General features: G+C 33.9%; 1 protein-coding gene across 2 annotated transcripts in view; it reads right to left on the bottom strand.

The window, feature by feature from the left end:
- Positions 1-12,608, bottom strand: part of Tmtc2 (Transmembrane O-mannosyltransferase targeting cadherins 2) — a 303,001-nt gene that overhangs the window by 121,743 nt on the left and 168,650 nt on the right. For both annotated transcript variants that reach the window (XM_018539267.1, XM_018539268.1), the window contains exons 4-5: positions 8,713-9,607; positions 341-455 (exon numbers count right to left, since the gene is read on the bottom strand). In XM_018539267.1, coding sequence (XP_018394769.1) covers positions 341-455; positions 8,713-9,607 — 1,010 coding nt within the window. The remainder of the gene's footprint in view (positions 1-340; positions 456-8,712; positions 9,608-12,608) is intronic.

Genomic DNA, 12,608 nt, shown 5'->3' with positions numbered 1-12,608 from the left:
TATATATATATATAGCTTTCGACACTGTGTGCTTCTTAAAACCATATGAGAAGAGATTTCTTCTCTAAAACACTTTTCCGTTAAAAAATTTCTTGGGACTTTTTAAAAATATATTTTGCACAGAAATAAAAAAATATCCTTTTGCAATTTTTCGTTTGGCGCGGATTCAAAAAATAATTAATTGCATGCAATAATTACTAAATTATTACATCAAGTTTCCCTAATTCATTATTTTGGTACCTATGTACATATCTGATGCATGATACAGTTTATATGTATCATGCACCTATGTCATTGTGCAAATGTAAACGTACAAGAAGAATTAGAGTGTGGTACTTACAAGTTATAGTGCACATCTGCCATGTTCGGTCGATAGCGAAGAGCTTGAACAAACGCTTCTTCCGCTTCGGCTACTCGTCCCTGCTCGCTGAGAATGCTGCCCAAATTTCCATAAGCTAGAATCAATGTAAAAAAATATTTGATTTAACATCTCGTAAAGTATTGATTAGTGAAATATTAAATATGAAAAGACTCAAATCGATTTATTTGGAATAAAAAAGATAATAAGACGATAAACGCAACAAATTCGTGGGTTTTGATCAATGTAAAAAATAGAAGACTAAAAAAGATAATAGCGGAATATAATAATAGTGGTGTCTATACAGGAATCTGGCAGCAAGCTAATTATTAACGGATGGCACGATGTACAGGTGCGAAATACGTCTTACGCTTTCGGTGTTAATTATTATCCTAGCGGCAATTACTTGAGAATTATCACGATCAAGATACGCCCGCCCATCATTTCTCTGCTTACGTGCTCGCTTGTAGTTGAATATTCAACTCGTTAAATGATCAGCAGGAAGTGCCCCAGGAACATAGTTACATGTTGCGCGCACGCACACACTACGCCTATATATACATCATCTCTCAGACATAAAGGTTAATATTTTCATAGTTATTATCCTTCCAGAGCTATTATGCACTATTTGAAGAGAGAGAGAGAGAGAGAGAGAGAGAGAGAGAGAGAAGTGCAGTTTGCACAGAACACTTTACCACTTGAGTGATATTATTTCTGACAAATCCAAAGCATGCAAAATACAAGATTATTTCATAGTAGAATTAAGCAACTGAAGTATAATACGTATTGAACACCGTTGTTTGAAATTGAATTTATAATTTTATTAGACAAATGCACATTTTCCGACGATTAATATACCTTAATATTTATATACTCTCTTTTCTGATTTTTATTACTTGAACAAACAAATAAATATACATATATATTGTATATGTATTACAAAATAATATAATATAAATGCGTACATATATAAAAATCAAGCTTGTTATACGTATGTAAAGCAATAATATAATATAAAGATTGCTAAAATATATTTAAAGCTAACTTATTCATTAAAAATTGTAATATAGATAGAAAAATACTCGTAAAAAAATCGAATAATGTTTTCGTTCTCCCTCAGCTAATGAATAAGATAAGGATAACAGCATTTTGTAAAAATGACATTTCAAAAAATAATTTCTTACAATTAAAAATGTTAATTGAAATAACAGAAATATTAAAATATATTTTTTTTAATCTCATCGTGACTTTTTAGACGTGGACTCAGTTACAATTGATACGTTATCGTACAATCAATGGAAATCGCAGTTAGCCGAGGGAAATGGCCTGGAGATATACTATATGTATATATACACGTACATATGCGCGTGTTAAATCAACGTGTAGACGTCAACCTGACGGCAGAGTGACTCCGTGGCCTCAGTGGTGCAAAGGGGAGAATGTACGCAGCTGTGAGCTGCAGGCTGTTGAACAGGAAGGAGAGGAGGGCCTGCGGAAGGGTGAGAATGAGCACGGATGCATCGTCCGACGAATGCGCGAGCGAGCGAACGCGCGCGTCCGCGTCGGCGCGACCTCTGAACCAACAAAATGTAAATTTATTTCTCGTAGCGCGGAGCAGCCTGTTAACACGGTAACACGCAATTTCTGTCGGCGCAATTAAAACGCGCTGCGACGTCGCTGCTGGCGCCGGGCGGCGGTAGCGCGTTGTGTCGGCGTCAGCTCGCGTGACCGCTCTACGCCCGTCTCTATCCGCTCTCGGTCTTTGTCCATTCCCCTTTGCGGGAACATAAAAAATAATGGATGAAAATTAGGTGGGAATGGTAAGCATTCTAAGAGCAGAAACGAAATTGTCTCACGAGAGCAAATGCTGGATCGTAGAATTAGCAGCTTTGAGATCGTCAATTTTTAAAACGCCAAGATATAGAAGTGAACTTTGTCAGTTAGACTTTGATAAGTATAATCATCAACAAATTGAGATAAATTTTTTTTAACAAAACATCGCTTCTTTATTTCAGGATTATTACAACTTAAAAAATTAGATGTTTCGTAGAGGGGAAAAACCATCTTTGAACTCTTAACAGAAAACTATTGACTAATCAAGTATGATACAACAAAAAAATCTTTACGTGATCAAATGTCATTTCCGTTATTTTTATTTCATAACTCTTAAAAGAAAAACACCTTTCTTGGGTTGTGATGTTTACTAATCTCACTCATATAGGGTGCTTTCCGAAATGCGCATGATGTATCAATGGCTGCGTTCAGTAGACTCAATATAGCTGAGTGAGCGCTCGCTCCTATTGATGCATTCTTCTATAGATCTAAAATTCTGATCGGACGAAAAGATGTAAAAGAATATACCCAATAACTGAATGCATTCTTCTCTATTATTCAGCGAGCAACAGTGACAAATGATATAACATGCGCTTCATACGCATTTCGAAGCGCATTCATAACAATAATTCGAAAATCATTCTTTTGAGTTTGTCACTTTTGAAATAAGAAAGCGATATAATATAGTAACTATAATATTGTAAAAGGTTGTAACAAATACATAGAATTGCCATCCGTTCTTTTTTTTTAGGGCGTTTTCGGGGACGTCCGAGGAGGGGGAAGAATTTAGGAAATCATATAAATACTTTTTTACTTTAACTCTTTTCCCACGTTAGTTCTGATTTACAATTAGGTGTAATAATCTTTAAGCTGTAAGAAATTGACCAATTATAGTTGGATGAATTTGAAGAGAATAATCGACTTAATTATGTGATCAATTTCTTGCATTAAATTTAGTACCACTGATGAATAATTAAATGTAAAATAATTATTTATTTATTATTCTGATCAATTTTACTAATCTATACGCATTTTTATTTATGTCTAAGATTTCAAGCGAAATATCTGGAGTTTTTGGTCTGTAAATTCTAATTTTGAAGGCAATCCTGAACAAATACAACGAGAATCCAACTTCTGCAAATGTTTATATACATATGTATATAAATAATGAACATTACTTACTAGTGATTTCTACGTTAATTTTATAAAATTATATTGTATTATTTTATTTTCGATATAATATGTTCAAATTATATAAATCAACGAAATCTGACTTTAAAATGCTCTCGGGATTAACCGAGAACAAGAGTGCATATAAATAATAACAGCTTAAATAAGATAATCTTCAAATTTAAAATAACGATATTACCGATAACGTTGAACAGATACAGCGCTGATGCGGCATAACTAATACGAACTACTGTCCGGTAGATTAAATCGTGCAATCAATCGTTAGATTATCAGGAAGGTAAATGGGGCGAATAGAGTATAAAAAGTGGCAAAGACGGATGGCGTTCCAGAGTAGTACGCATATGAAGAAAAAATCGAGTAACTTATACTGCCACTGCTTTGTGTATCGAGTTTAAAAACCAAATATCCATTTGTTTTTCCCTTGTAAATTTATTCGCAAAAAGATCATACTGTTTATACTTTCAAGGCACTTTTTAATATACGAAATAGGAAAACGTTGTGAAATTGCTTTCAATATACCGGGTATATGTAACAGCGAGAATATAGGCGGCAACAGTCATGGAAGAGGTCAAATTAATACGGCAGGAACTCGTTGCGTCTCTCTAGCAATATACTCGCGTTGTATCGCGCGGATGAAACGCGTTACGGAAACGAAACAAAAATTCTCGCCAGCGAGAGAGAAGCCGGCCAGAGCAGTTACGTTCGCGGGACTGTAAGTTAAAATAATTACGAAAAAGTATACCGTGGAGGATAAGCGCCGTATGAAAGTGGATAAAAGGTGAAAAAAGGTCAGGACGGATTAGAAGGGTGCATTAAAGGGAAAACCCGACGGATGAGAAGAAACGAGAAACTCGCGTATGCTCTTAACGCGCGTATATGTTGGCGCGCATAAGACGTTTCCGTCAGATAGATTAAAAATATGAGAGATATGCAGAGCTGGAAGAAACGAGTGAGAGAAATAGTTAATCTTTCAGTGCGTTAAGCAATCTCGCGCATAGAAAATAATTTAAGAGATATAATAATCGTAGAAAAAATAATCTAAAAGATATACAATATGACATAAAAACTGAATTTCCAGGTGACTCCTTTAAATAAACGCACTCTTTGATTTCTTTAAGTAAGAAAAATTAATCTTTATTAAAGATGCAACATATGTTTACTTCCTTATAAATATTTCCGACAAATTTACTTTGTAATGAGTTTGTTAAGAGTCACGCTAAAATGACTTGAGAAAAGAAGTTTTTCAACAGGAACTCTCTTTTATTCCACCTCTACATAAAATCAGTACTTTTCGCATACGCAAGTATATGTCTGCGAGTTAAGGCATATGTAAAACTCTCATCAAAATATATAAGACTCGAGAAATTGTGAAAAAGAAAACGGGAGGAAAACAAAGCGCAGTAGAAACAGAAAAAGATGAGTTCTAGACTTTTTTTTCTCGTTGCACGCGGTGTATTCTTCTTTCCAATTTTATGGACACGGTAGGCGTACAGTTGCCCGTGTCGAGGTGCAAGATGAACAGACGGGATAACACATGCCCGTCGGTGCCACAATGGCTCTGGCGTTGTAACGAGAAAACAGACAGCGTGTGCGATACGCGTCGACTCGCCGCGCGCCGCACCGGCTGGCAGGGAATTTCACTTTTACATGGTCGTATATTTTGCTGCGGTGACGCGCCTATCGGGCTTCGATCAACGCGCAATGGCTTTTTATTATTAACGCGCGCGGCACGTTTTACTATCTTTATGTCTTTAATCCGTCCGGCGAGGCGGTAACGCACGGGACATCGGTTGTTCTCCCCTTTTTTTTATGACTCTTCGTATATAAAGAGTGACGTCCTCATAGATATCGTATGCATTTAAGGGCTCGTAGTCGACGACGGAATGGTCGCAGTTGATAAAAATGTCATCGACGGTGACGGTACTTCATGAGATATTGAGACGATGTCGGATCTATGGTATGACCGCATGGTCGCATGGTTGTTAAAAAATTATAAATTATTCAACAAATAATAAGAGTTTTTAAGTACCTAGCTGCTCTATTTGACGAAAACTATCAGATGCATTTTAATTTTTCTTCTACTATTGTCTTCGCTTCTTTTGTTCTTGTTTATTACTAACGTGTATGTACACATGTATTGCGTCCAGGTGTAAAGGAATAAAAATTAAGAATGTGTGTACTACACACATGGCTTTCCTTTACTTCAAAAGTGACACGACTAAAAAATGTGATTTTCTAGTTATTATCATGAATGAGTTAGGCAAAAATTACTCTATCCATCATCAAAAGTAAACTAATTTAACTTCACAATCCATCCGCCAAATAGCACTTGTCGTTCTCGAGGTTTTCAGAGAGATCATATTATCTTCTACAAGAGTGATATATTTGTGTTGTTTTTGTAAATAAAAAGTAGAGTCTCTCTCTTCTAAAGAGAACATTTAAAGTTAAGACACAGTTTTAGTGATCGAAGTTTCAAGAAGAAATAGTTTTATTTAGTTGATCTATATAGATAGAAACTGTTGGTGATATTTTGATAGGGTTGGAAACTTACTTCATAAAGTAATACGTTACCGTAATCGTTACTTAGAAAACAACGATATATAATTTTTTCGTTATTTTTTGTAAGTAAAATATTTAATTAAAAAATTGCAATATTTAATAATCAATACTTAATTATAAAAATATCGATGTTAATATTAAAAATTCTAAGCTATTCTTACAGTAAGCGTTTCTTTATATTAAATTTATCTCTAATAAATCTTTAATAATTCTTTACGTTAATATTCTTATTTTTTAATATATGCTTATCTTTAACCTTTTTAGGAAATTAAATTGCACAATTTATACGCGCAAGTTTTATTAAACATATTTTTGAACATTATTGTCATTATTAAGAGTGCATTCCAATATCTATTCACTGGCAATAATAAAAATAAACTGAAAATGTATAGATCACATTACTTATATGTAGGTACTATAAATTTTCAGTAATGGCAATGACTATGAAATACAGCCTAAGATATGAAGTATAAAACATTTTTCGATATTCTATTATAAAATATTTCTAACCAATTAAAAATCATGCAATCTCTATTGAATAATTATAAAGATAATAAGGGATTGAAATAACGACTGATTTTATTACTTCTGTTGTAGAAATGTAATGTTACCATTACCGTTACAAATAGAAAAAAGTAACGATCGTTATTGGAAAAAGGTAACGAAAACAGCAACGGCGTTACAAGTAACGAGTTATTACTCGATCCTGTATTTCGAGTTATACTACTTTTGATGAATTATTCCGTATTTATTATAATTACGTAAAATAACAATTTATCAGCACAATTAAAAAAATTGGGTTTTTAGGATGAAACAAAATGATGAAAATAACATTTGATCATATTTCTAAGAGTTTATTCTTTTACTGATACTATTCGATTCAAGTCAATCATTTTCTGTTAAGTTAAACCATAGTGTTTCCTTTTTTCTGAAAAAATTAATTTTTTTAGATGTATTTTAAAACACTATATTCGCTGTTCACATTCAAACGTATCATTTATTTAAAAGGATCGATACCATTTAATTAGAAAACATTACATTTTTATTATAAAATACTAATGTAAAGAAAATCAAATTACACTACCGAGTGTCACATGGTCGCACGGAACTCAGATAAAACGCTATTATTTTTTTATTAATTTTTAAAAGACTCGTTGACCGGAATTGACTTCCTTTGCCATTTATTGATTTTCGAAATATCGATTTCTAGCTAGTTAGTCTTATACACAGTAGACACAAACGAATGGATTTATTGAGCGGAACTCTTGTTATTAACTATAGGGAACTCTTCGTCTCGTCAAAAGGAAGTGGGAACTCTAATCAGAACTCCTAAGTACTATAGTTGGGGTGCTAACTTAACATACCCGAGTCATATGAAAAATTGTTCCGTTATTATGCAGTATGCTGCAATAGCAGGTATGTTCCTTTTTTACTAGCAGTGCAACCATTATGACATTACAATAATCATAATTACCACAGCCGTTCCGAAATTACCTTGGTACTGCTAACTGCACTGTAGTCGTTTTTCGAAAACGGCGCGGCATTGCAATATCGCGCAGTAAATTTATAACAATAAACACAATGGATAAAATGCACTAAATTTAAATGTTAACATACTTAATAACATTAGAGATTTTGAACAATTGTAGTTTTTGCAAAGAACTTATTTGTGTTTCTAGATCTAATTACTTTTGCTCTTCTTTATTCGATGTCATACTGCATCGTAACTGCCTCATCTCAAGAGTTGCAGTAGTTCCAGTGACAATAAGGCTACCATTTATGACGTTATTGATGCAATATGATTTCTAGATGCTGTCGCAACACCGTACGTGATAATAATGGAACAATTTTTCAGTATTGGCAGTGTATATCGGAACATAGCCAGCATCTAGTTCCATCAATGATGTTATAAATAGTAGCTATATTTCCGCTACAACTACCGTAGCTCTTGAGGTAAGACAATTACAGTGCATCGAGTAAGGAAGCGCAAAAAAAATAGTTATTACTGTTATTCGATCTAAAAACAAATAAATTCTTTAGAAGAACTATCGCTGTCGTTTTTATTCAATATCTCTAATCCGGGGTCTCTCTCTCTACAATAGAAGCGGTCGTAGAAAAACAGTCGATTATTCTTCGATTATGATTGAGTAATTATTAAACAAATATAAATGAGCATACTTTTATTTGAAAATATTAGAAAGAATTTTAGTTTATAGAAGAAACAATTAATGATTCGAAAAAAAATTCAGTGTATATTTGAATCAAAACGTTTAATAATTCAGAATTTAAGTAAAGAACTATAGATAAATTTTCGAATTCAAAATATTAATTATCACTTATAATTTGTTATATCTAATGCGCAATCGCGCCTTCGCTTTCAAAATAACACAACTTAAAAAATTAATTTTTCCATTAATTACTTTTCAAAGAATTTAACAGAAAATTATTAACTAATCAAGTAATATCAGCAAAAAAGTATATTGTAAAATTTTGACAATAGATATTTTTTAAAAACCATTCTTTTTGAGTTGTGACAATTTTGTGCATGAAGTTAAGTTAATTCACTTTTGATGACTAATACGATAATGTTTACTTAACTCACTTATGATGGTAATAATTAGAAAATTCGCGTTTCTTTCTTTAATTATCACTTTTAAAATAAAGGAACAGTATATGCAAAAATGTATTTCGATCAAAATAAGACGCATCTATTATAACGTTAAATTCATACATTTACTTTAACGTTAAGCTACGATTAAGCGATCGCTTACCTTTCGGAGGATTGACGTGCAGCGCGGATCTGTACAAGCTTTCCTCGTCCCTCCAGTCGGTGTTCCTCACGAGTGTTTTAGCTGACAACATGCCGATGAGAATCGCCGTACCTAGCAGCACCGCTCTGCCGCGTGTTCTGGACCCGTTTCTTCTTGCTATCCGATAGCACCCGGATATCGCGGCGCCGACCGCCAAACAGGCGCCCACGCTGGGCAGGTACAATACCCTCTCGGCTATGACGAAGCCCACATAGAAGAACAGATTGCTCGCTGGTAGGAACGGAAGCACAAGGAAGCCCAGGGAAACGGCAACAGCGGTGGCCGCTGTTTGTCGGCCGCCGATGTTAACACCATTCACGCTGACATTGCTGTTTGGTCTCTTGGCACAATGACAATCGCCGAGCGGACTGTTGTTATTGTTGTTCGCCGCTCGACAGCCGTCCGTGTGGCAACCGCCGGTGCGTCTGCCAGCGCACACGGGACACCTGGACGACGCCGATCGTGGGTACGTTTGTTGAAATAGGTTCATCGTCGATTTCCGGCAGGGTCGTCGCAGACCTCTAACCGCCCAGAATGCCGCACCAATTAGGACGGTGTACAGGCACACAGACTCAAGATTCCGCAAGTCCAATGGGCTCGTTATGCGCGGCACGGCGTCCATCGACCAGTCGAAGCTCAGCGTGCTTGGACACAGTAACATTCTTGCGCTGGCCGCTGGCAGATACAGGAACGTCAGACTGCGCGTCAGTCGCGATGGATGCCTCGCCGTCGGATTGTCCGCGCTCGCAAATTCCGGTCTATTCCCGGCAAGCTTAAGCCGGCCCAGAGCGAGCAGCGCGAGACCACCCGACAGAATACCGACACTACGACCCCGAGTGAATGCGCTGCAGTTGCCCTGAAATTCAACAATCGACAAGTACGGCATTATTCGTATATAGTTCATTCGTTCATTGTGCTGCATTATGCTTGGAGTTTGGTTTAAACTAGGTCAAACGTAGCACACGTAACAGACATGTGTCGATATGATACGTGTTATAAGAAGCTATTTAATTTCTTGGGAATTGCAACCGCTAAAATCAAACGCTTCAATAGTTATTGTAGCTTTTAACTGAAGTACAAAGTGATAGAAAAAGTTCGATCACACAAACTGTAACACAACAGTAACTAATACACTAGTTCTTTTTAAATAAACGTTACTAGTATCACCCCCCAGACAGCAAGCTAACACGTTGTTTGTCATGATTTTGACGTCAAAATTATGGCAAGTAACGTCAGCTTGTCACCTAGAAACCTAGATAATGATTTGATAAACACAAAATACACATATTTCCCGCAAAAAAATGACATAAGTTGAAACTTTTTGAATTTCGTGCAAATTATATTAATCCTAAATATATCGGCTTTTAATCAGGAAAAGCGATACAAGTTGAATACGTACAAATAGTATTTTCTAAAGAAGAATTACATAAAGAAAAAATAGCACAAATCAAAATAGGGATAGTTTTTAGGGGTGACTATTAAGACCTTAAATTTATCCCTTAATATTTACTCCTAAAAATTATGCAAGAGTAAACATTAAGATCACATTTAGATAACTTGAAACAAGTGTTTTATGATTAGCTGTAATAAATAATAATAATAAAATATGCAATTTTTTCTCTCTCACTCTTACAATTAGATAATTGTGTATTTTTTAAATATGTATACTTTTCTTGCAAGAGAATGCGATATATGAAATTATGAATAGTTTTCTAGATGGCTTGCTGATCTTTATATAGGTGCTCGACTCGGCTCATAACACACTTTTTTGCCGTAATAAAGAGAATGGCATCATAGATTTAAAACACGTAACTACAAGATGGCATGCAAGCGCATACTCTGTATTGCGACACAGCGTGACACATGTGTTGCTCGCGAACATATGTATATATACAGAAATAACAAAAAGTATACTATAAAAATGCATCACAAGGTATGTATCTCGGGAAGTATGATACTGTAATAACGCAGCACGATGGTATTCCTGTTGTCAGTTCATCGGCTATACGTTGTCTCCGCATTGTTATGATGCATTTGTAATCTTTTTTTCTCATGAATAAGCAGAGAGAGAAAAGGAGCGAATTGGAAGCATGAAAGTCTTGTCGAGTCGATGTTTGCCTCAGCGAATGCAGCATTGCATCCGACCGGAAAGTAGTTTCGATCGGATGGAAAGGAGAAAATCGTTTGTTCGACGAATCGGTGAATAAGACGAGTCTCGCTATACAATGCTCGTGTTGACGAAATGCGAAAGGATAACAGACGCTTTGCAGTGCCCTTCATCGTTCGCGGTTTGTAAACAAACAAAATGTTATTGAAAAATGACAGAATGGATTCATAAAGCGAGAAAATAATATATTAAATTAATTACTTAAATTAATTACCTAAATTAAACTTACGTACCGTAATATAACTGAACAATAATGTAACAAAGAATAAAAATAAATTTTAAAAAATTAATTTAAAAATTATAATAATTAACCTTCTTCGAAAGCTGACGATGTGTCTATTCCATGATTGGGGGGGAGGTCCACTCCATTTTAAATCTCTGTCAAAAATGTCTCTCACAATTCAATTTTATTTATATTTCCTCTGCAATGAGCTTTTCTGTATTTTATCTCTGTAGCAGAATATGTATATGAAATTTGTCCCCGCGCTAAATTATAGATTTGCTATACGTCGATTGTTAAACGTCCATGAAAGAAATATTTTCACAAAGTTTTAATCCGTTATCTTCACCATTATGAGAGTATGGCAATTAAAAGTTATATTTTTTAAATCATAATTTTCTTTTATTTTTATAATTCATGAAAACTTATACAAAATCAGTAATGTTCTATTTATCAAGAAACATTCTTGGACATTTTTATAGATTTTTAGAATACAAATTCGAATTTTTTAAAATTTAAAATGTTTAAAATTGCCAAATATTGATGTAAAATTATTGAATGATTAACTTAATATTTTTTTCATCGCAATACTTTGCATTATTTATTTCAAATTATTTCAGATTTTTTGGGAAAAAGCATTAATGTTAAAAAAACGAAAATATGATATTTTCTCATATTTTTGCGCAGAAATGTAACTTAATTAGACTGACGGTCATTAAAATTGTAATATTATATTACAATAATGATAATAATTAAAAGTCTGCATATGAAATATTATAGAATAACTTTTTGTAATATTGCCTATGATGAGCAAATCTGTTATATATGAAAAAGAACCTTGATTTAATTTTTATTTTTTAATACTAGCACATTTTTCCAAAAAAATCTACAAAAAATGAATATAACGACGAAAACGTATCATGATTGCAAAAATATAATGTTACTCACTCAATAAAGTAATTTTAAGTTTCTTGGATTAATAACAATACTTTTATTTTTGGCGTTACTTTTATTTTATCTCTTGTATTAATGCCGTTCTTTCCTGCACCTGTTTTATATGTAAAACATATATATCTTACTTCTAACAAAATGGAGCATATTATAAGGGGAACATACTCCCTGGATTACATTATCTCTAAAAATAATTTTTCTTAAAAAAGAAGAAATATGCGGCAAGTACGTAAAAAAGATTTCGAAGATTACATGCTTCCTTTAACCAGAAACGTTAATTTTTTTAAATAAATATTTAAAATATAATTATTCAGAAATGAACTGTTTAAAAATAAGAATAAAGTTAATGCTATTGTTCAAATATCTCATTATTCAAATGAGTTTTTCAAAAGATTTGTAAGAAATTTATTAAATAATTCTGAGAGACATAAGACGGACTGAAAAATGAAGTGGTTAATTGATTTCTAATGAAGTAACTTGGCAAACCTGAGGCGCACTAATTGCATTTCTGTGAATATA

This window comes from Cyphomyrmex costatus, unplaced genomic scaffold (assembly GCF_001594065.2).
Source record: "Cyphomyrmex costatus isolate MS0001 unplaced genomic scaffold, Ccosl1.0 scaffold21, whole genome shotgun sequence".
In the NCBI taxonomy this organism is placed as follows: domain Eukaryota; kingdom Metazoa; phylum Arthropoda; class Insecta; order Hymenoptera; family Formicidae; genus Cyphomyrmex; species Cyphomyrmex costatus.
The sequence above is the reverse complement of the archived record's forward strand: the minus strand, read 5'-3'. Positions and strand labels throughout refer to the sequence as shown.